This window comes from Suncus etruscus, chromosome 5 (genome assembly GCF_024139225.1).
Source record: "Suncus etruscus isolate mSunEtr1 chromosome 5, mSunEtr1.pri.cur, whole genome shotgun sequence".
NCBI lineage: Eukaryota > Metazoa > Chordata > Mammalia > Eulipotyphla > Soricidae > Suncus > Suncus etruscus.
Window position 1 is genome coordinate 7,673,721 of NC_064852.1, and position 23,739 is coordinate 7,697,459.

At 38.1% G+C, this 23,739-nt stretch overlaps 1 protein-coding gene across 1 annotated transcript in view; it reads right to left on the reverse strand.

The window, feature by feature from the left end:
• Positions 1-23,739, reverse strand: part of PAPPA (pappalysin 1) — a 259,858-nt gene that overhangs the window by 124,476 nt on the left and 111,643 nt on the right. Inside the window, exons 8-9 of the mRNA XM_049774233.1 lie at positions 14,756-14,884; positions 7,726-7,817 (exon numbers count right to left, since the gene is read on the reverse strand). Coding sequence (XP_049630190.1) covers positions 7,726-7,817; positions 14,756-14,884 — 221 coding nt within the window. The remainder of the gene's footprint in view (positions 1-7,725; positions 7,818-14,755; positions 14,885-23,739) is intronic.

Here is a 23,739-nt window from a genome sequence, read left to right on the forward strand (position 1 = left end):
CTGTTTTGCTGCTGGCTTGTCTGGGTAGAGTATGTCTTAGCCTTTGCATACAGGCAGTTGGGAAGGGTTGTATGGTCTCTGTTGACAACTACTTTCTCCAAGAGTGAGAGCAATTCACTTCAATCTTCTCCAGCAAAGGGTTAATTGTGTCTGCTATTCTTAGTTCAGACATGGATGGAGTGTCTGGGAGGATGTGCCAATGACAGTTTCAGGTGTTCTCTTCAATTTTATTTTGTCTTGTTTATTATTTTGTTTGTGACCTCCCAAACACTTTCCAGGGAGTTTGGGAGGGGGCATCTCCTGGCAATCAACACTCAACAAACTGGACTGAAGTTCTTTGTGAAAGGTTGAATATATAGTATTATTCAGACCCTGGGGTATTAGGGATAATAGTAGTAGTTTAGTAGTGCTTGGGGTGGGGGAGAGGTTCCAGGCCTATACCTGAAGATGCTCAGGGAGTCAGGTGATTTTGGGTGTTGAATCTAAATTGGTGAGCATGCTAAGTATGTACCTGAATCACTAGGTAGTTAGGTCTACAAAAGATGGGACTTAGCCCTGGCTCTCCCACAATGTGGCTCTGAATAAAGATGAAAGCTTCATGGCAACCTAATCATTCTTGAACTACATATTATGACCCTTCTCTTGGCTATTTCTAACTGTGTGACCTGAGGTAAGACACTTAACTCTGGGGCTGGAGTACTGGTGGAGCGGTAGGGCGTTTGCCTTGCATACGCTAACCCTAACCTAGAACGAACTGCAGTTTGACCCCCCCCCCCCCGGCATCCCATATGGTCCCCCAAGCAGGAGCGATTTCTGAGTGCATAGCCAAGAGTAACCCCTGAGAGTCACCGGAGTGCCCCCACCCCTATAAAAAGATACTTAATTCTGAAACAAAGGTCTTTTCTCTATGAGACTGAGAACATAAAGTTACTCATCTCAGAGGTAGTGGCGTGTATTGAAATAACCCGAAGTTTTAATAGCACTGATAAGAGCAGCAGCAAAAGCAGTAGTAACAAAGGTTTATGGGAATATTTAACCAAATGTTTCTGTTTTTAAAAGCACTTATATTTGGGGACTCACTTCACACTTCTGTCAGAAGTAGGAACCAATTTATTGGTGAGAAGAATGAGGGGTTACATTTACACATGAATATGTATGGGTCAAGCTTCTCTCTCATGAACTTTTCTAATCATGTCTTGTCATCCGGGCACTGCCATGATTCACCCTCTTGGGTGGTGGTTCATCGTTACCATCCCCCAAATCCCAACTGAATGGTTGCTGCTACTACTGCTTTTATTTTATTAGGGTGGCAGGGTCTCCCTAGGCATGCCCTGAAACCTGGGGGCCCTAATATGATACATGGGATGGTAGGGATGTTCAGTGCCCAGGCCTACCTGTGCTGAGGGCCAAAGGGCCTTTTTCAGTACTTCTTGGCCCAGAACTGGGGTCTCATATATTTACATAAGGCTCGTGCTCTAATCCCATGAATCATCTCCTTGGTGCTTTTCTTTGAAAGACCTCTCTTCAAGCTCCTGGAGACTTAATTTTACGAAGGTACTTTAAGGAGAATTACTCTGTTTTCTACAAAGGAATATCTAAGGCAATACATGCAGCCAAGATACTTTTATTTGATGTTCTTTCTAATTTTCTCCTCTTGGTAGAAAAATATGAAGGTGGATCATTTTTTAGGATTTCACATTGTTAGAAAGAAAAAACTAATAATAGATACTCCCAGAAGAATCTATTTCTCTCCTTGTGTACCCCTCCATCTCTCTTTCCCTTTCTCTTTCTCTCTTTCACACACGCAACACACACTCAACACACACACACATACACATACCAGATGCTGATTTCCCTCCAAGCCACTGTTGTTCTAACATCTCATCAGAAATCTTTCTCACTGAGAAAGATGGGGTGATTCATCTTCTTGTTTTCCTTTCTCGCTTTGGTGCAGAGCAGGCCAGGATGGCCTGACAGAGGGGCCACATGGCTCAGTGACCCCGTGCCTCCCAGTGACTGGTGGGGCAGAGGGTTGATCCATTCCCTAACCCCCTCAACTTGTCTTATCTGCTGCCCAGATAATTGAGTTATTGGCCAGGATCTAGGACAGTTCTGGGGAGAGTCTGTCAGAGACCAGAGAAGCAAAGTTTATCGTAAGCCCATGGAGGAGAGAAAGCAAGAAAAAGGGACATTCAGGCACGTGTCAGTGTCTGCAGAAAATGGCATAGGGACCCCTCTATTATGTTTTCCTATGTATACATCAGCATTAAACAGGATGCAAAACTCCAAATCCTTTAACTCCATGGCTGATAAGTAATGTTCATTAGGCTGGGCGAGACATCGTAGGGCTCCAGCCCCTTAATCTCATCTCACAAAGGGAGAAACAGTTGCCAACACCACATCCATGCCTCAAACAGGGTCTTGGCCCCAAGGCCCCCGAGCTTCCCCAGACTGACATTCGAAGGGAGCATGAGTTTTCCACCATCTCCTCCCCTAAGATGGGTTAAATGTCATCTCCAAAGGCAGCATGTTTCCAGCACTTGCTCAAGATATATGATTACATGTAACCTCTGTTGGGGATGCTTCCCATTTTGTCTGACTAATTTGACCATTACCTTCCCTCCTTTGGCTTTTATCAGCAGCCTGTCTGTAGTTTATGAGTCAGGCTTTAGAAACAGAATTCCCAGCGCTGCTGAAACAATGCTTCCAGCCTATGTCTGTTCAGGGGGGACAGTTATCTTTGTACTGATACCACATTTTTTCACTGAAACCTTAGGCCTGGTGTCTGTTATATTTTAAAGGGAGGGGGAGACTAGATAACTTCCACATTGCTGGTGATTCAGTCTTATGAGGTCTTGTGGGTGGTGTTCTTTTTAACAAGCGAAGTATTATGTTGTGGGGGATGCGGGTGGGAGCGAGCGAAAGGGAAGTCCCAGTGTGTTGCAGAAGAACACATTGGCACCTTGGGAATACTTCCAGATGTGTGGGCTCTGAAAAGTAAATGGAAATGCCACCATAAATCTGTCACCCACCCTCATGCTGGTGTTCCCAAACGCAGGGTAAACATGAGTCCTACTAAATGGTCAGTGACATAAAAGGAAAAGAGAAAGGGATGGAGGCAGGGAAGAAGAATGAAAGGAAGGAAAGAAGGAAGAAGAAGAGAAGAAAGGAGGGAGGAAAGGAAGGAGGGAAGGAAGAAAAGGAAGAAGAGAGGAGAGGAGGGAAGGAAGGAGAGGAGAAAAGGAAGAAAGGAAAAAAGGAATGAAGGAAGGAGGAAAGAAAAAGGAAGGAGAGGAGGGAAGGAGAAAAGGAAGGAAGGGAGGAAGGAAGGAAAGAAGAAAGACAGGAAGAAGGGAAGGAAGGAGGAAGAAAAGAAGGAAGGAAGGAGGATAGGAAGTAAAGAAGGAGGAAAGAAGGTCAGTGGGCAAGAAGGAGAAAGGAAAGAAAAAAGGAAGAAAGGAAGGAAGGTGGGAAGGAAGGAAAGGAGGAAGAAAGGAGGGAAAGAGGGAAGGAAGGAGGGAAAGAGGCAAAAGGAGGCAAGAAAGGAAGGAAGAAAGTAAAAGAGGGAAGGATGGAAGGAAGGAGGGAAGGAGGGAAGGAGAAAGGGAAGGAGGGAAGGAGAAAAGGAAGGAGGGAAAGAGGGAAAGAAGGAGGGAAGAAAGAAGGGAAGGAGGAAGGAATCTTTCATATAAATAGGGTCAATCACATGGTTAAAAGCAAACGTTTTTTATTCTATATAGATGGGATCCTATCTTTGTGAAACGTGAGATTTTGAACAAGACATCACAGTAGATTTTTTTTGTTCCTTCTCAGGTATGTCATACCTCATACAGGGTTGCCTTAAAGGTACATGATGCAAACCTACTAGCCAAAGGGTATCTACAAATGGAAGCTGTTGCTTCCCTGTCACATACCCCACTCCAATCCCTATACTCCATTACGCACAGATGTGTACCCAGGAAAGTAACAGTTTATGTGCACCATGCTCATCCAACTTGCCTAGAATGGGGCTAAACCTCATAGTATCTTATGACAATAATTTTCATTCAGGGTCCTGAGTGACAATCAACAGAAACCAACCTCTGGAAAACTTAGGCAAAGAGATCGAATAAACAAAATCTATTCAAAAATAACGAAAACTTAAGATTCTCTGGGAGGGCTGATGAGCTAATTCTGCTTGCTTGAAAGCCCATTTCCAAGTACAAAGGAGGCCGGAGGAATAGCTTTGCAAAGATATCTCAGAGTTGTTTCAATACAGTCCCTTCAGCCCTCAAGCTAGAGGCTGCCATGGGTATGTTAGAAAAGCATAGAAAGTTTTCATTCCCATCATCCTTATCAAAACAACTTCTGATAAGTGGGTCCCTGTGCCTTACTACTACCAACTTCTGATTAGTTGGGTTAATGTAAGTGACTGCAGGTTAGAATGATGATATTGATTTTGTGCTCATAGTCAGCTATAAAAGAGAGCAGGAGAATGAAATTTTTGGCTATCAGCTTCGTAGTTGTGTTATTCCGTACTATTACAAAGGGGGTTCAGAGAAAAAGTTTCTAAAAATAAGAATATTTAACAATTTTCTCTTAAAACTTTCCCTATTTTCTGACAGGCATTGTAACATTCAAAGTCATATATTTAAGGTAATTATTTACATGCAAATCAGTCTTACATATGGTCTCTTGGCCACTCATTCAAAAAATATAACGATGAGAACAATGTCTGCTATAGCCCAATTTTCTACACTATCGCTCCATTCCCATGATTCCTTGAGCTAGAACCCCAAATTCATGATCTATTCTTCAGTTACTCTTACACAATGCTGATAAACTAATCTCAAATTCATGGTGTCATCCCTTGTATGATTCCTGAAAATTGGGATCTCTGGCATATTATTTTTCCTTGAATGTCCATGTCTGTGAAACTTGATGATAAAATTTCACAGAAAAAGATGGAGGCATAACCCAGGCCCAGGCCCTTTTCATACAAACCACACACAATAGCAGGTAATAGAACACTTTTTTGTTCACAGTCTGACAGCTTTATATTCTACCCAACTAAATTGTTACATGGCTTTCCTAAAGAAATATGTTCCTTCTTATATTCCAAAGTCCTACAATATCAAAGTCTTTCCCTTTTCTTTTTCTATTTAGCTAACCTCCTTAGTTAACCCCCTATGCCTTAGTTTTGTCTTTTGTGAAATAGGATAATAACATGTGTATGAAGAGAGATTGATTCATGTTCTTAGCATTGACAAATTTCAGCAGAGTACCTGAGAATCAATTAGTGAATAACATTATATAAAATAAAACTGTGTGAGTTTAAATTTAAACTTTAGTAGGTCCCTCATCTTTATTCCTTTCCTTGTAAGAATTTAATTTAGGCAAATTTGACAATGATAGATCCCATTGTCTGAAATAGTCATTTTGACCAATGCATAGGGTAGTAAGGCCCAAGGAGACAAGGTAAACTCAGGTTGGACTCCTAGACTTGAATGCTTAAACTTCACTTCTGTTTCTATGAAATGGGGAACCCTGTCATTTCACACCCTCTCTGTACACAGCTCCAACAACCAATAGCTTCAAAATCTCCAAGTCCATGGATCTGTACACCTTGTCTGTAAAATCAAAATGCTAAATACTAAAGGCTCTTTGAAACTTAGGGTCTTTTTACACCCCACCAATTCTGTATGTGTCATGGGTCCTGAAACAGCCATAGACAATGTGTAATGCAACAGTGTTCCCTGCTTTAGAAAGGCTTCTGACTTCATGTGTAAATTACGTAGTGGACCAATTCTGGGCCAGAGGTCAATATTTGCATACTCTTTCCATAAATGATAATCTGCTATGTGATTTATGTTTATTGCTGTATATGCTAAAGCAACAGAGAACATGTATATTAGGCCTCAGGCATAATTTTTCAGGTTATAAAACCCCCCATTATTAAAAAAAAACCATATTAGTGACATGTCATTTTAGGGCCAATTAACTTTTGCAGCATCGAATAAGGGGAGTTACCATGATGAGAGAACACATTGAAGATTTTGCCTAGATCTTAGGAGATGAAAAATCTTCACTTATCTTGGAAATCACAGAACTGCCACACAGAACAGGCTTTCAGAGACCACCTCACTGAATCCTTCTTTCTTGCTAGGAGGAAAACCCAGACTAGGAAAGCAATTTGGCTTGCTTTATACAGCCACTTTTTAGCACACCCTGATCCAAAGTCTCATTTTCTTCATTTTATTCCAAGGCTCTTTCTGTTATACCATTAGGCTAATATCAAAATTTCATTATGTTACATGCTAAAATTCAATAAAGTATAATCCCAAGGACTCCCCTGCCTGAAAAGACTGTGCTTCCTCCTCTCCCCATTTTGTCTTCCTTTTCTTTTCCTACCCATCAACACTTGTGTGACACTTGTGATATGTTTTTCCTTCTCAGCCATACTTGGTGCTAAGGAGCGAGTAGGTGTTCAGCAAATGTTTGCTGAGAATGATACATAGCTTTACCTTCAGAGAATTTATAACCTATAAGCAGAACCTTAGGGTTTTTTCGTTTTTTTTTTTTTTTTACAACCCATCACTTATGTGTCATGTGTCATGAAGACAGCCAGCGACAATATGTAATGCAACAGTGTGTTCTGCTTTAGAAAGACTTCAGGCTTCATGTGTAAATTTAAACACATTCTATAATTCAGTCCAAGTGTGAAGACCCGTGACACCCACCCCCCACATCCCTTCAGTCCAGTCCTGGAAAATTGCCCCCTTTTTTTTCAGAGAGAAATCTTCCCACCAAGGTTTTCCTTTCTAGCTGCCTCCACCCTCCTTAGATAGAGCACCTCTGTCTTTTGTACTTGCCAAGGAATTGTGATTAGTTTTCACCTCCAGCCCAGGGGATTAGCTGGGGGACCTTTGATCTGCAGGTATCGATTTGCATCTTAAAGGAAGTATGAGCTCATCGGGCCAGCTCAAAATTCCTTCCCTGCCTCCCAACCTCAGTCTGTTTACCAGCCCTGAGCTGGCAGGGCCTCCCATGTGGGGCAGAAACAACAAGATCAGCCAGACTGAGGGAGAAGGCAGAGGAAAACAAATTTCCCATCAACTTCGGTGAAAGGGGGAAAGCCTTTGCATCCTCTGCTGAATGAGTTGCTCTTGAGCCTCAATCCAGTCAGAGACACTGCCCAGGGTGACTGCAGAAAGGACTAAGGACAGCTATATCAGGACTCTTTAACTAGAAGCTGCAAGGCAAAAATAAACTAGGCTGGGAATCCTGCAAGATCAGATACAATCAGATTTAAGTCAGTCAGTGCTTTTTGCTGTCATTTCTAACCTTCGTGACTCTGTCTTTTTCAGTTCGGGATTTTGTTTTTGGTATTCTCTCTAAAAAAAAAATATGGCACCATTTTGAACATTCTGGACAGCTGACATGAAGAAAGGCAATAACATCTGAGCATCAAGCTAGATCAAAAACACATGACCCTCATCGCCTTCATCTCTGTAAACATAAACTCCCCATGGCAAGAATAGTTGTGTTGTTGGGTTTTGCTCCCCATTCTCAAATATTTCGCTAAATTCTCCACATTCCCTGGTGCCTGAAACTATCTCTGGTACCCAAAATGTATTTGCACTGCAAAGAAGAAACATGCAATTGAGTTATATCTGGCTGTGATTGGAAGAGACTTGGGCTGCATTGCCCATCTCCTCAGGAAGGGCCACAGAAGTGAGAACTCACCAATGCAGTTGAAGGAAACTTCTTGTTTGCAGAAAAGGGAACAGCCATCACCATTGAGCTTATTCATGTCATCACATTCTTCACCTTGGCTTCTGTAGAAAGGTTACAGAAGGGACATTTATCAGATTAATAGCGAAATGGCAGTGAGACATAGAAACATGCTTTCTAGAGGTAGCCAGGCATAAATTATATGTGAGGCATTGGCAAAATCTTGTTCCTTTTTCCAGAGTCTTTGTATCTTCATCTTAAAATAGAAGTTGCAAGGACTGGAGAGACAGTATAGGAATTATGGTATTTGTCTTATTCTTATTCTGACCCTGGTCTGCATGGTCCCCTAAGTATTGTTGGCTACATTTCTACAGACCCCAAGGATCTCAGGGCCAGAGTAGTACCATAGCTTAAGACCCTGGCATTGAACTGCTCCCTGGTAGCCAGAAGTGGCTAGGAGGGCCTTTAGCTCACACAAGACTCCTGAGCACCACTTAGGAGGGCCCCACAAACAAAATGAGTTGAAATAATAATAATAAAAAAAGGTGTAGAACTCTCAGATGCTATACCAGTTGCTTTATTTTGTTTTTCTGATTGGCTAAATAAAACTCTGAGAGAACATCTCCTCTGAGATATTAGTAAGTCGATGGGACTAAGATGGCTGCATCAATAGTCCAGAGTGGCCGCTTAGTGGTGAATTTACCATAGTCTGTACAGGCGCAGGTTCTGACTTAGAATGATACAGGTCGACAAATGATCTTTAATGAGGAAATGCTAGGTTTAAAAGAGAAACTAACTGGATAAACTGTGGACTATTTTAAAGTCATATTCTTCATAACATTTTACTTTGGGGTGGGGTTTGAGCCACAAACAGTGATGGTCAGGGGTTATTCCTGGCTATGCACTCAGAAATTGCTCCTGGCTTGAAGGACCATATGGGATGCCAGGGATCGAACCCCGGTCTGTCCTAAGTCAGCTGCCTGTAAGGCAAACACCCTACTGCTGCTCCACCTCTCTGACCCCAAAATTTTATTTATTTAATTTTTTGGCAAATTTAACAAGCATTTCTTCTAAATTGTTTTGGGAAGTTATTCTAAGTAATAGAAAAAGAAAATAAGCATTTATAAATTAATAACCAATACATGAATGAAATAGTAAAATTAATGGAAATTTGGGAATTTCCAAAATAGAAATAGTATTCTTACTAAGTCCTTTCTAGTGCCTCACTTAACTCACTCAATACACTTAAGAATACATTTTTCCAGGGGCCCTGAAAGATAGCACAGCAGTAGGGCATTAGCCTTGCATGCAGCAGCCAACCCAGGACAAAAGGTGGTTCAATTACCAGCATCCCATATGGTACCCGCTGAGTCTGTCAGGAGAGATTTTTGAGTGCAGAGCCAGGAGTAACCCCTGTGCACTGTTGGGTGTGACCCAAACCCTTCCCCCGCAATTTTTTTCCATCCAATGCTCAGAGTCAGGCATATTCAGAAAGTATCGTCTTTTTACATGGGGTGGGTGAAGAATTATAAAACTTACAGAAATATTGGTACTAGAATATAAAAGTTCCATCACTAATATCACCAATACATTTTGTAAAGTGGAATTATTGTACAGGCTAAGGCAGATTCTACACAGGTCAGAATGAATAGAAAATAAATACTGCTCTGCAGAGGACACAGGAGATGAGAGATGGGGGACTAGCAAATGATTGAATTTAATATATGTTTTCTGCTATCCCCTAGAATTTAGATCTTTCTATTCCCAACTATCAAGTCACTTATCTCACTTTCTGATCATTCTACCTTTGACCATTTAAAAAAATTGAAGTGGAAGTAAAAATTCCATTCCTCATTTGCAGTCATCATATTTCAAGTATTCACTGGACAGAGATAGCCCTTGCTATTGTATTTATTGGACAGCAGAATCCATTCCTATCATTGCAGAAAATTCCTTTGGGGAAGGCTTGTTAAGAGAGAGAGAGAGTGAGTCTCAATTTTTTCATGCAGAAGATGGAGACAACTCTACCTCCTCAGTGCTGGTGTGCATGGAATGAAAGTGAAAGTGGCCATACAGGTTAAGTGGCACAGAGTAGGTGTTTAAGATATTCAGAATCTCACTTTGGCCTGGAAGATATCAGATTGTATGGCAGTTATCCTTCCCTGGGTCCCTCCAGCCTGAATCTGTCACCACATGGAAGAGGCTTCAGACTTTTTCTTTCTCCATAAGCAATTAACACTTGCAATGTTTATTGCTTTTAGGAGGTGTCAGGATTTCGAGAGAGGCGACTTACAATCAGCCCTGAAGATCATCAGGGTTTTGCATTGATTTCCAAAGAGCCACAAGTTCTCACCTGCCTACAAGTCTAGGAAACAAAGAATTTCATATTTCAAGCTGGACTCAGTAATATCTACCCAAGAATTCCGTCTTACTCTGGAATTTGCTGATGGCCAGGGGCTTCTTAGCTATTTTATGGGTTATCTGGGGCGAGGTTTTTTTTTTTTTTTTAAACCTGGGCTGGTTTCCCTAAACCACAAAGAACACTTCTAACCCGACTTCCGTCACCACCCAAACAGTATGTTCTACTGGTTTAAGCAAAACATTGGGGTCACCAAAAATATCTTCTAGGAATGACAGATCTATCATTAGATAAAGAGGTTCTGAGAAACCTGCTTTGACCTCGCAGGCCCAAGTGGTCACTGTCTTCTCTGTGTCAGCGTCTGACACAGTGATTGTCAGACTGACAGCCTGAACTCCACCACCACCAAAGGAAGTGACCTAGATGTTATCCTAGCACCCTACATGGCCTAGTGCCTGGAACACAACAGACAGCACACAGCCACTCCTGCACATAAGGGTGTACACAGACTCTTGGTTGCCCTGGGAGACAACAGTGAGTCCAGGTGAAAATCTGGACTCCTCATTCACATCTCAGACCTGCTTCTCTGCTAAGTATGGAAGCTTAAGAAAAAAGCACTTTACGCCTTGCGTGTTGTTTGTTTCTTTTAAGTAGAATCAAACATACCACATGCTGTTGTTTGAAGGACCCAAGGAGATAATAACATGACACAGTGCTCATGCATGGTAGAGCTAAAAAAAATTTTATGAATATAATTATCACAATATTCATATCTTGAGACTATATATAAACTCTCCTATCAATTATTGTGGATTCCTTGATTTTTAAATGTTAGGCATGAAGAATCAAACTATTTAAAATATTGTTAATGATAAAATATTGTTAGTAATTGTTCAAACACACAGCACTCCAACTTCACATCTTCACCAGAATATCTGCTTCTGTCCACCATGATCCTCTCTCAGCTTCTCCTTGGCGTGGTAAACTCAATTCTATAGAACCATTCTCAGATTATTGTGGATTCTTCATAAACAACTCTTTCACATTGAAGGGACCTTATGGAGGACTGAGTTAGTTGATATGTCTTTGCAAATTATGTTACATATAGAGAAGTTTAGCTTGTATCATCCTCACCCATTAAAAACTAAATTAGCTAAAATGACATCCCTCCTTTTCCTCCAACTATTTATTTATTGGTTTCTTAGGCAGGTATCTATCAGCTGCATTCATTTTTCTACAACTCATGTCAACAGGCATCTGGTACTTGTGTCTATGAGGACAGTAATTCTTGGTAAAATAATTGTAAAAACTTTGTTGAGAACATGAGTTGAAGTAAATAAAATGATAAAAAGTGGTTTTAGATCCGTGAAAAGATCTTTTTGCAGTGTTTTGTCCATGGATCTGGAAATGATTCCCACACAGATGAAAGTTGTACATGAGGTATAGCAAGCCTACTGTGTGTGTTTCTTTTTTGTTATGCTTAATAAAAAAATACCATCACAATTACGGGTTATCAGCAATGACTGCAAGAATTTTCCTGTATGTTCTGAATAGGGGCAATCCTAAACACACGCATGATGGCAATCTCTGTAAAGACTGTCCTGTTACATTGCTCCATATTCCACAAGACAGCAGCTGCATCACAGATAAAAGTTGATGTTTCAATGTGCGAAAGGGCAGAGAATGGTTTCCCTTTCCTTAATTTGGTTACACTCAGTGTTAAAAACTTTATGCTCCTGCATAGCTGAAGCATTTGGATATAAATCTTAAGTACACAAAACAGTACATCATCAATTTCACATCCTGACAAGGGAGGGGTTTATCTTTTATGCTTGAGGAGTCAAATTCTTGGCAATTGGGTGATTTGCACCATAATTCCACGCTTAAAAACCCTTATATTATCTCTTCAGTATTAATTCTGACAACTAAGTTTTAAAATTATAGGTGAGGAAGATTTCAGATATGAATATATATCCTGAGATCCTATATTTCAGAAACCACTTTAAATCGTGCAACAATCAGAAATGGTCTGATATTATCAGTGTTAACTTTTCTAAAAGTTGCCATTCTTTATTTTTCCAACTTGAATTAGGGGCTGTAGGAAAAAGTACAGCAGATGGGATGCTTTCCCTGCATGTGGCTGGGCTTGATTCAATCCCTCCCATCCCATAGGTCCCCCAAACACCACCAAGAATCACTCCTGGGAACTGTGATCACTAAACAAAACAAAGCAGAAAAATCCCTCGATTATTAACTTTCTTGCATCGAGTGGTATTCTTCAGTGTTTGAGGAGGAGGCAAGTAGGAGTGTGCAGAATCTTTATACATGCTACCATTCTCCTTACAAAGCAAGTTGAAAAAAATGTACTGTATGTTTCGTACCAAAAAAAGACACTTTCTTTTCCTCTCTCCCCAAAGATGGGGGAAAACGTCTGCGCGTCTTATGGAGCTAATGCCACCTGGAGCTGAGAAGTTCTTGGGGTTCCCAGAAAACTAGAAGAGCACTCAAAACTTAAACTCTATTTGTTCATGACATTCATAATGCTTCTTAATGTCATGTTGACTGCTGTTCACCTCACATGGTTGACATATTATTCTGTTATAGTTCATTAAATATTTTAGTGCATCTCTTGTTTTAGGATTTGTTTCTTGTTTTCTTTGTCTAAAAACTAGTGTATCTTATGGTCAAGTGCTTCATATAGAACAGTAAATAAGTCATCTGACCATCTACACAAGATTCACTATTTCTCGAGTGCAAAGGGATTCTCAGAATGTATTAACTGTTAACTGTTATCAACCTGGTTATGTTCCTGCATTCCAAAGTAGAGGTTCCTAGTTTCTACTAAAAGTCACATTCTCACCAAACCAAATTACTCATCTTCTCAAACACTAGTGTCAATGATAAACAGAAAGCTATCTATGGAGTATTTCTCTTTCATATACATATCCAGCCTTTAAGATAACTCCTATTCTGCAGATACGTGTTGATATTCAATTATAAAACAAATTCTCCTTATATTGCCCTTCCCAATATAGAAGTGTTCCTGCCACCCAATATTGCATAGATATTACAGGACAACCATAACTGCCTTTATTTAGGGAATTTTCCCCCCAGAGCCTGTGTTGCCCTATTTCACTTAATGCATGTCACTGAATTTCTCTGAGGTTTAAAAGTGACTTGGCCACTATGTGACGTATAACTACTTTACAAAGAACAACACGATTTTTAACAATAAAGAATGAAAATGTAAATAATTTTGTTTTTTCTTCTTCACTTCCTGGAATAAAATTATTTGATTTTAGGCCAGAAAACATTTTGGTACTTGTTATGATGAGAGGATAAATAAAACTAAATGACTTCTTTTTTCTTTTTAATGCAAAAGTTTTATGGCATTTTTTTTACATAGTATCTTGCCCTCTGTATTAGCCATCTATATTTTAATCACACTTTGTTATAATTTTCTTATGTGGAAAATTTATGCTTATGGATTCATTTGCCTTCCTGTCATTTCACATTCAGAAATTACTCTAGTGGTCTCAGAAGCATTGAGTGTAATAAAAAAATGGTGAAACCTAAATACCCCAACCAAAGTCAATGAGAATAGAATCAAGAGACTCAAACTCTAGCAAGATCTACACAAAATGCACCTGTTCCCCTAGCTGTCTAGGGTCTAATCATGGCAGTCTGGGAGGCATGTTGGGAACTATGTCATCGGGAGGTAAACACTGGTTGTGAGAACAGTCCTAATTACACTGGTTGTGAGAACAGTCCTAATTCACTATCACTATGTACCTGAAATACTACTGTGAAGGACCTGTAATTCACATTGGTTTCAAAAAAATTATAAAAATAAAGGAAAAAAAGAATTTACTCTAGAATACTGTCTACTATTTATAGTGTTCATGTTATCATGAGTTAGACTACTTGGGTATTTTACAATGCCTTGTCCTGTTTTGAAAATTGTTGGTATAAAGTGACTAAATCGAAATGACAACATCTAGTTTTATAAAGTGCAAAATCGCAACAGGTAAAGGATATACAATATTTTGACTGTATTATAAACACTTTAATTGAATGTGAGCTATACCAGAAAAGACTCCTTGAGACCTTATAGCTATTAAAAACCCAGAGCAAGAGTAGACTGATAGAAAGTGCTGAATGAGGGGCTGATAGGACTTTAGACACATGCCTTGCATTCAATGCCAGAACCACATGGTCCATTCGATCCACACCTGGCTGGCCCAAGAACTACCAAGTGGCCTTGGTAATCCAAGAGCTTGAGCAGAATTGCACTGAATGGCAGCCAGGATGCCTGAGAACAGCTAGCAGGGACTCCGCAAGTCCCCTTGAATACTACTCTGGTGGTCAACTTCAAACAGACCAAAAAATGCAAATTCAAACAGACAAAAAATATGCTTTGACTAAAAAAATCAGCATGCACTGAATGTCAAGTCGAACACTAATGATCACTCTGTTGAAACTGAAGATTCTTTTAGGTAAGTGAGAGTTTCTGATGACTTTCTGAAGCCAGTATAAGGCTTGTAGACATATTGATATCATTGGACTCACTAGGAATATTTCACACATTGGAGAATGTATCATAAGCTTGAGAAATTTCTGTCCTGAACACCTTTTAGATTAATCAATATTAATACTCTCCTTTCTATAGTTAGAGCTACTTACTTCTGGATAATTCCATCACCGCAGTACCCATTTCCATGGATATATATGGTAGCAGGTGATGGCTCACTTTCCTCGTTTCCTGAAATGGAGATGACCCAGTACTGGTACAGACTGCCAAGGTTCAGATCTCTGGAAAACATAAAGAGAATTTGTTAGCTATGCAAACACAATGCTGGATCTAGACAAGGGGGGAGTGGAAAATAAATTCCGTTAGCTACCCTTTTACCACTCTTGCTCATTTTTTGTACTCAGAGGAGCATTTAATTATCTACTAATTTTTCTGTTTTCTCTAGTAAAGTCACTCTGCTAAGCACGAGGGACTACATTAAAAAGCTTAATTTAAAATGCTGAACTAACTGGCATAATTTGGATGACAGCCATATATATTGTTAGGTACTTTTTATTTTTAACTTAATCTTCACAATAGCCATAGTGATATGTGGTGTGTGGCCTACAGGTAGTTATTTGGGAGAATATAATCCAAGAGAAAGAAATTAGATAACAAAACCAAAGAAGTGGCAAAGTGCCAAACCAGTTTCTCAGGGCATTACTTGACCTTTCCATCTTTTAATGAATTGATCAAAAATTCTATTATATTTAATAAAAACCCTTTCCTGATGCTATTACATGACTCTCCCTCTATATGACTTCTGATCCTCTCTCTCTTGACTAAGATATGCTTTGCCTAATAAAATCAGCATGCACTGAATATCAAGTTAAAGACTAAGCTCTTTCTATGTATTGTCTTATTTATTTATCAACGAATGCAATTTTTTATGTGTATCCTTATATTTTCAGGATTATTGTAGAGAGGTGGAATTTACACAAGAGGTAAAACAATTTGTGTTGAATCATATGCTGTTAAATTATCTCCTGTATTTTGACTGCTTTCCCAATCCTAATTTTAGATATGTTTGTAATAATGATATTCCTAAAAAAAAAAGTGGGCCCTGACCTAAAATTGCAATTCCATGAACTAGGACCTACCCAATTTCCAGGTCTCCCTGGAAATTTGCTTTTAAGATTGCCTAGTGTGCTACTTATTCTGTCACTTTCAGCTAGCTATACAACAGACTCCTTCCATTTCTTGACTTCCTCTTGATCTTGATCTTATTCTGCCATCAGATAAACCTGGCTACTGACAATTATCCCCCAAAGCAAAATTATATTGATGTCAATTCCACAAGACCAAATTATTATCTTCATTTCCTTTTCTGACAACTTTCAAATTACACATTTTTCCTCTCTTTTATCTCCCTCTGTGCCATTTACTTTTTAAAGATAATTTGTAATGTCATGAAGGAACAGCACAGAATGTAAACAAAGAGACTTTTTTTTTATCAGATTTGTGTTGGGGAAGGGATTTCATTAACAAAAAGATTATGTCCAAAAAATTCTCAAATTCCCCTGCCCATCTGTTATCTCAGCTGCTATTAAGGCTGAAACTGCATGTAGAAGGCCAAAGAGATAACAGGTGCAGACACACTGGACAGACAATGTCTTCTGCGTGTCAATGCAATAGTAATCTGTAGTTTATTTTTTATTTATATATATATTTTTTATTTTGGGTTACACCCAGTGATGCTCAGGGGTTACTCCTGGCTATGTGCTCAGAAATTGCTCCTGGCTTGGGAACCATATAGGACTCCGGGGGAATCAAACCTCAGTCTGTCCTGGGTCAGCTGCCTGCAAGGCAAACACTCTACCACTGCGTCATTGCTCCAGTCCCAGTAATCTGTAGTTTTTGAATACTTCCTAAAATTATATCACTCATTACAATGAGGATTTGTAGTGAAGAAGTAGCTAGTAATATTGCAGAGTAGACCATAAGTCCCTGAGGATTCCATTAGTTTCATCAAGGAAAACTAAGTAAAGGAATGCATAAAAATCTTCAGATATTGCCTCTGTGAATTCTAAAAAAATGGCTACCATTTAGTCTCTTAAACGCTTATTTACTAACATAATTATATGCATTTTTAAAAGTTATGAGTGATATTTTCTACCCCTATATTAATGCATGTATAGCTTTACTGAAATATTTCTAAAAATGGAATGATCTAATAGAGAAAAGTATGGTTTTATGAGGAATATATGAAGGCACAAAATAAAAGTAACATAATCTATTGCATATTCAATTATCCATAAAATATGGGATAATGATTTACATTAAATTAATGTGGCCGTCTTTTGAAGTAAAGTGAGACATTTTATTCAAGGCATATCCCACATCACTGGGGACTTAGGGTAATTGCTTAAAGCAAATCAAGGGCTTCTATGAAAAGTCATGAGAGTGAGGAAAGTACTTTTCTACTTCATGTTTTGTCAGTTGTAATATGTATCATGTATGATTTATTTATAGCTGATAAGTTAAGGTGCTAATATGTGTGAATGTTTCCCTCTTCCCTCTACTTGCTCTTCCAAATTTCTTCTTCTTTCTCCATCTCCTTCTCATTCAAATAACTTTAAATCAAATATGTTTCCATTCTCTCTTCACCAATTATCAGCTGAGAAATCATAGGCAGGTGTTTGATACTCTAACCTATTTCAAATTAGTCATAAGTTTGATTTCACTGTATTTTCCTCAAGATTAAATGTGAAAACATATTTAAACATATACAAGCATATTTATAAAAATATAGTGTTATGTATATATACACAATGATTACTTTATTCACTCATATGGTGCTTGGTATTTGGGTTACTTCTATATGTTGGCTACTGTAAACAGTGATGGAATGAACAAAGATATGCATATAGTTCTTCATATTAAAGTTTATTTATTTTATTTTTCTGGCGATAACCAGGAATGGAATTGCTTGATCATACAGAAATTCTATATTTAATCTTTGAGAATTGTTAATACCATTTTTTCAGAAAGACTTAACTCAATTCTTAATTATCATCATAACAGGTTATGCTCCCTTAATCTTGGGTAGTCAAGTTATAGATAATTCCATTTGAAGTTGAGTAAAACTGATAAGATGGAATGGCCACCTATCATATATGGCATAGCTTTAAGGAAAGAAGACTTATTTTGTCTACAATATCCTTAGTGTTTTGTAGCTTGTTCTTTTTCTAGGTGGGTATTTTACCTTCTGAGAAATCTGGATTCCAATGTTTGCTTTCACCCTGGGGCAGTATCTATCTTCCAATATCTTCCACCCACTGCCTTCTACCTTAACAATAATATATATATAACATAACTGACGGTAGATAGACCCCCTTATTCCAACTATGTGTGTGGCTTATGTAGTATTACTCAATGAATATCTGAGTAATTCCTTTTCTTAAAAAGTAAAAAAAAGGGGGGGGGGAAATGGGTGTACTATTATAAAGATCTTTTCTAAGAAAGACTTCCTGTGTTACAACTTCCTGTAATAAAGCAGCATTTTCTCCAGGTTAAAGTCAAAATGGAAGACAAAAAAAAGTTCAATTTTTTTCAAGGTCCTATTAGAATAAAACGCCTTTAGAAGGACAAACTAGCGGTGTTGGAAGGATTTGCTAGAGGTTAAGACCTATTTCATGGTTGGTCTAAAAGTAGGACATTTATGTCAAGTTGTTCCTTTCAGCTGCTCCTAAAACCATCTGGAAAATCTTATGCTGTCACTTGAACTCCTTCCCCTCCTGGGCCTCCCACATCCAAGCAGCCCTAGAGTCCTGTTAATACTCCTCACCCCAAAGCTTCCTCATTATTTCCTCTACATTCTTGCTGCAGACAATGTCTCAACTTTGATAGCTGGAACAGCCTGTACATTGCCTAAGATCTTACCTCTGGTGTTTCCCTTTTCCAGTACTGCCAATACCATCAGTAGATTCTTAGATCCCAAACCACTCCTCTGATCAAGATAGTGTCATTTAGTTGAGTGATGACAGCAAACTACCAAGCTGAAGATTTTCACTGAACTCTTTGTTTGAAAGAAATATTTTACTATTTCATCTGGAAAATGATTATTTTAATAGTTTCTGATTTTTTCATTTTCGAAGTGTCACTCATTTAAAAAAGTACCCATTAGTACTTAATCACAGATGCTTAAAATACAATTCAGATTAATTCCATGTCTCTAGTAATTATATTTAAGTTACAACACTTACATGAGATTGTTTGACTAGTTTTAAACGGTTGCTTGAAGACTAATTTTTTTTGTTGGAAAGTATTCCATAAAAATATGTTTTCTCAACTCCTTTAAACATTTAATGATCATTCTTTGACAAATGTCTCAAATGATATCTAATCTATGCCTATATTTTTGGCCATCAAAAAAAAGACTGGTATTTCTTCTTATCAGTATTACTCTTAATAAGAAGAATAATAGTGGTAATAAGTCAAATAGAGAACACAACATTTTTGAGTATTTATGCATGGTACTATAGTTCAACAACTCTTTGTGTTACAGTATGATCTTCATCAAAAGCCTAGTTTCAACCCTGCTTCATTTTATTATCCCTTGCTTCCTCTGTACAATCTATCCTGATTTTGAATACAACAGCAGTTGTATTCTTGATTTCACTTCATTCTGATCTATTGAGTAAAGGATATAATACCTCAACCTCACTTCATTCATTGAAACAAGTCATAAGACTATGTCAGATTGAAGCAAATGAATAATAGGCTCAGAGCACACTTTTAGAGTAAATTTTAGCTCCTAATGATTAATTTTTTTATTTAGGCACAGGTATAGAAGCAAATTAAGCACCCTTTGACATAGATTTTGGCAAAGTGCATATTATTTTCAATGTTGTGCATTTTTGATCATGAAAGATCCCTAATAAATAAAATCTATAGGCAAGACACTTCACTTCCTGAAGTCTGATTTTCCAGCTCTTTTTTTTTTTTTTTGGTTTTTGGACCACACCCGGCGGTGCTCAGGGGTTACTCTTGGCTGTCTGCTCAGAAATAGCTCCTGGCAGGCACGGGGGACCATATGGGACACCGGGATTCGAACCAACCACCTTTGGTCCTGGATCGGCTGCTTGCAAGGCAAACGCCGCTGTGCTATCTCTCCGGACCCGATTTTCCAGCTCTTAATTCAAATAGATTATACTTGTCCAGTATTAATATGCAAATAAAATGAGAAAAATCAAGGCAACAGGAGAAAAGAAGAGAGACTCAGAAAGCCTCATTATACTGTAGAAATGCCACATTCTGTTTTCTCTAGGAAACCATCTAACTTTTCCTTATTGATTTTCCTTTTGTCTCCATGTCACAGAATTAACCTCGAATGTTCTATTATTCTAAACAAAATTGTTGTAACTGAACTGTTTGGTACTGTTTGAAATTACATATTCTGAAATAATTATTTCAATGGTAGTTTTCATTTGTTTATTTGTTGAAGGCCAGAAGATATTATGTTGAGTACTTTCTATGAGTAATTTTACTTCATTGAATACCAGTCTGGAACTATAATAACTATTATTGTCTCCCTTTTTGAAAACTAGCATGTAGGGTGGGTAACTTCTGCCATTATGCAGGGATCTGCTTTTATGTCTGTCCAATGTCAACTCGATAATGTTATCTTGAATTTAATATATTTTGCCATTATGAACTGGGATATACAATAAACTGAACATCAGGAAATAGTATAGTAGCAGAGACACATTTTGAGCTTGTGCCCAATCCAGGTTCCATTATTGACACTATATTTCCCCCGCCCTAGTTTTCTAAAGTACAGCCTTGGGTGGCACCAGCTATGCTGTGATAATCTAGGTATCCCCAGTACTATAGACCCAAGCAGCATCTTTAGGGCCTTGCATGGAATACAGGTCTAGTTGGCCAAGAATTTCTGGCAGGGCCCACTCAGACCTTTTGAGCACTGCATGGAAGAATCCTTTTATCCCTATACCACCTACTACCATCAATAATCAGACAGAATTAAAGTATAAAAGACTAAACAAAATGGAGTCTGCATACAAAGGCTGATTAGAAAGTTATAGAAGTCCAGTACAATATACACCTTCTAAAATACTACCTTCAGCTGAACAGGTTTGTGGTGTGAATTTCTGGCCTGCTATTCTTTCCTATTTTTCCCTGCATCAGAATTGCTGCTAGACCTGTGTCTCTTGTCCTACCTGGATTGGGGATTTTGGGAATCCCTCACTCTCTTTGGGGATTGTGGAACACACAACCCACCATTCAACACCTAGGAAGACTATGATATCAGTTCTAAAGCTTATAATTTCAAAAATGAGGGACTATGTGAACGTCCTGTGAAGAACTTTTCTCCAGGCTGAAAAATTACCTCAGTAGTTTCATATCTTCCCTGAGAAAAAGTCAAGTTTAAGATCTACCTCCCAGAGAGTCTGAGCAGGAAGACATGGTTGGGGACCACCTAGGATGGTTCTGGCTCAGACATAGACTTAATGTTCCAGTTCTGCCTTGGGCTAAGACTCAGAGGGTAATACCTGGGCACTCTGAATACCAATTTCTAGCCAAGAATGGGAAGAGTAGGAAACAATCACCTTTTGAGTCTGAGATGATATGCCAAGGGACTTAATACGTAGTACTAATTAGAGAATATTTCAATGACAGACAAAATTATAGAGCACTATTATAACTAATACCCTCTTATACCAATCTTTGCCAAATTAGAAAATTTTGCATGTTTTTCTTATCATCTATTTTGGGTATAAAATACATTCTTAAGAATGTATTATTTTGTATTCTGTATATCTTTAATTGTTCTACAGACCCTCCCTGCATAGCATTCCCCTTAGTTGCTGCATGATTTTATATTTTGTGTATACAGACCTTATTTTCATGTTTTAAAAACTTCATGTGTGTTTTCTACTGTATATTAGGCATCAGCATTTATTCATTTTTCCCAACATTGTTTTCAACATGTGTATGGATACTTACAAATCTAGCTTACAATTTTTACTGACATAATACTTTTATGACTTGAATATAGTATATATTATTTGATCATTATTTCTGTTTGATGTGCAGGCTATTTTATTACTGTAACCTCCATCATAATTTAACATTTTAATATTATAATAATGTTTAAATATTGTATTCATATTCCTTTACAAGTAGGGAAGAAAGCATATTAATTGTTGAATAAATACATTTTCAACTTTATTAGAAATTACCAAATTATTCTCCAAACATTATCTGTCAATTAAAATGCCTACTAACAGACTTTCCATTGCTGCATATTATTGACAGAATTTGATTTTACCAAACAAGACACTTTTTGCCAATCTGATTGATGTTAAATGAGATTGAATTATTATTTGCTTTTTTTTTCTTTCACTGATTACTAGCAAACCTAAGTGATATTTCATATTTTGTTAACTATGGAGGTTTCTAGCCATGTTGATTTCTGTTCTTGCTTTTGGCCTATCTTAAGTTTATTCTTCTACTTGATAGATAATTAAGCATGCTTTTAGTACTGTATACTAATACTTTGAAATTAAAGCTACTAAAAATATCACAGATAATTCAGTGATTCCTACTTTATTCATTTTGTTCATGCTGTTTTATTAAATTTTAAAATAATTTTATTTATGATTTAAGCTTTCATATATTTCCTTACTTCACATATGTAAAATAATTCTCCTTTATTTGCTTTAATAATTTATTTTCATATATTCAGCTTTAATCACCTAAAATGTTTCAATATAATGTTGAAGTTCTTGGGGTTCTACACACCACAAATCTCAGGAAGCTCAGTGAAGGTGAAAAACGAGAGGACCTACATGGTATTGAGAACCTCGGCTTCAGGGAGCAACTTTTTCAACCCTTGGAATGATTGGAGCCAAGAATTGGACACACTGAAACAGCAGCCGCTCTTGGAGGCTGGTGGCCAGTGGGGCTGCAGGCCAGTCTAGGACGGACATACAGGATATTGACCAAGTTTGAAGACAACATTAAGAATCTGCAATTCAGGCCCAGAGAGATAGCACAGCGGCGTTTGCCTTGCAAGCAGCCGATCCAGGACCAAAGGTGGTTGGTTCGAATCCCGGTGTCCCATAGGGTCCCCCGTGCCTGCCAGGAGCTGTTTCTGAGCAGACAGCCAGGAGTAACCCCTGAGCACCGCCGGGTGTGGCCCAAAAACCAAAAAGAAAAAAAAAAAAAGAAAAAAAAAGATAGGTTTTTATCTAATTAGTTATCCAACTATCATAGATCAGCCTCCATATCTCTATATATGTACTTTTACATCCATATTTGTATTTACATATTTGGGGGTTGATAAAATATCAACGAATTTTATCATAACATTCTACTTAGAAATCCTCATAAATCATCTCAATTTAATTCTAATAAACTGCTGATCAGCTTTTCTATGTAGTCTCTAGTAGATGAATAATATGTTTCTCAGAGCTGTATAGATTTCTTTGCTATATGTTCTAGACAGGATCATTGGTGTCACTGTGAAGTGTTGAAACATTTATTATATTTTAACATGAAATGTAGTGTCTAATACTTTAGTACATAAACCTGGAAGAGATAAACTTAACTTTCCAGTGTACTTACCTTTTCTCAACTTCAACTGCAAATCTCCAACTTCATAACTGATTATATTTTGAATATCCTGATGACTATTACAAAGAATTAACTCCTCCCAACTTAGTGATTTCCAGCTATCATTTTCTTTTCTTTACTTATTTATCACCCTCTTCTCTTGCTTTTATTTATATTTTTATGTTTCTATTCTTTATTTCCTTCCCTCAACTTGTTATTCACCCTAAAACACCAAAATGCAGACTTGCTACTAAAATAAAATATAATAAAAAGCCTGATATTGGCTGCTAATACTTATTCTTGATTTTTGTTTTTATTTTTGGATCACACCTGGCAGCTCTCAGGGGTCAATCCTGCCTCTATGCTCAGAAATTGCTCCTGGCAGGCTCAGGGGACCATATGGAATGCCAGGATTCCAACAACCGTCCTTTTGAATGCAAGGCAAATGCCCTACCTCATGCCATCTCTCCAGCCCCCTTGATTTCTTTTTGTTAAAAAAATGCAAAAGATTTATGTGAGA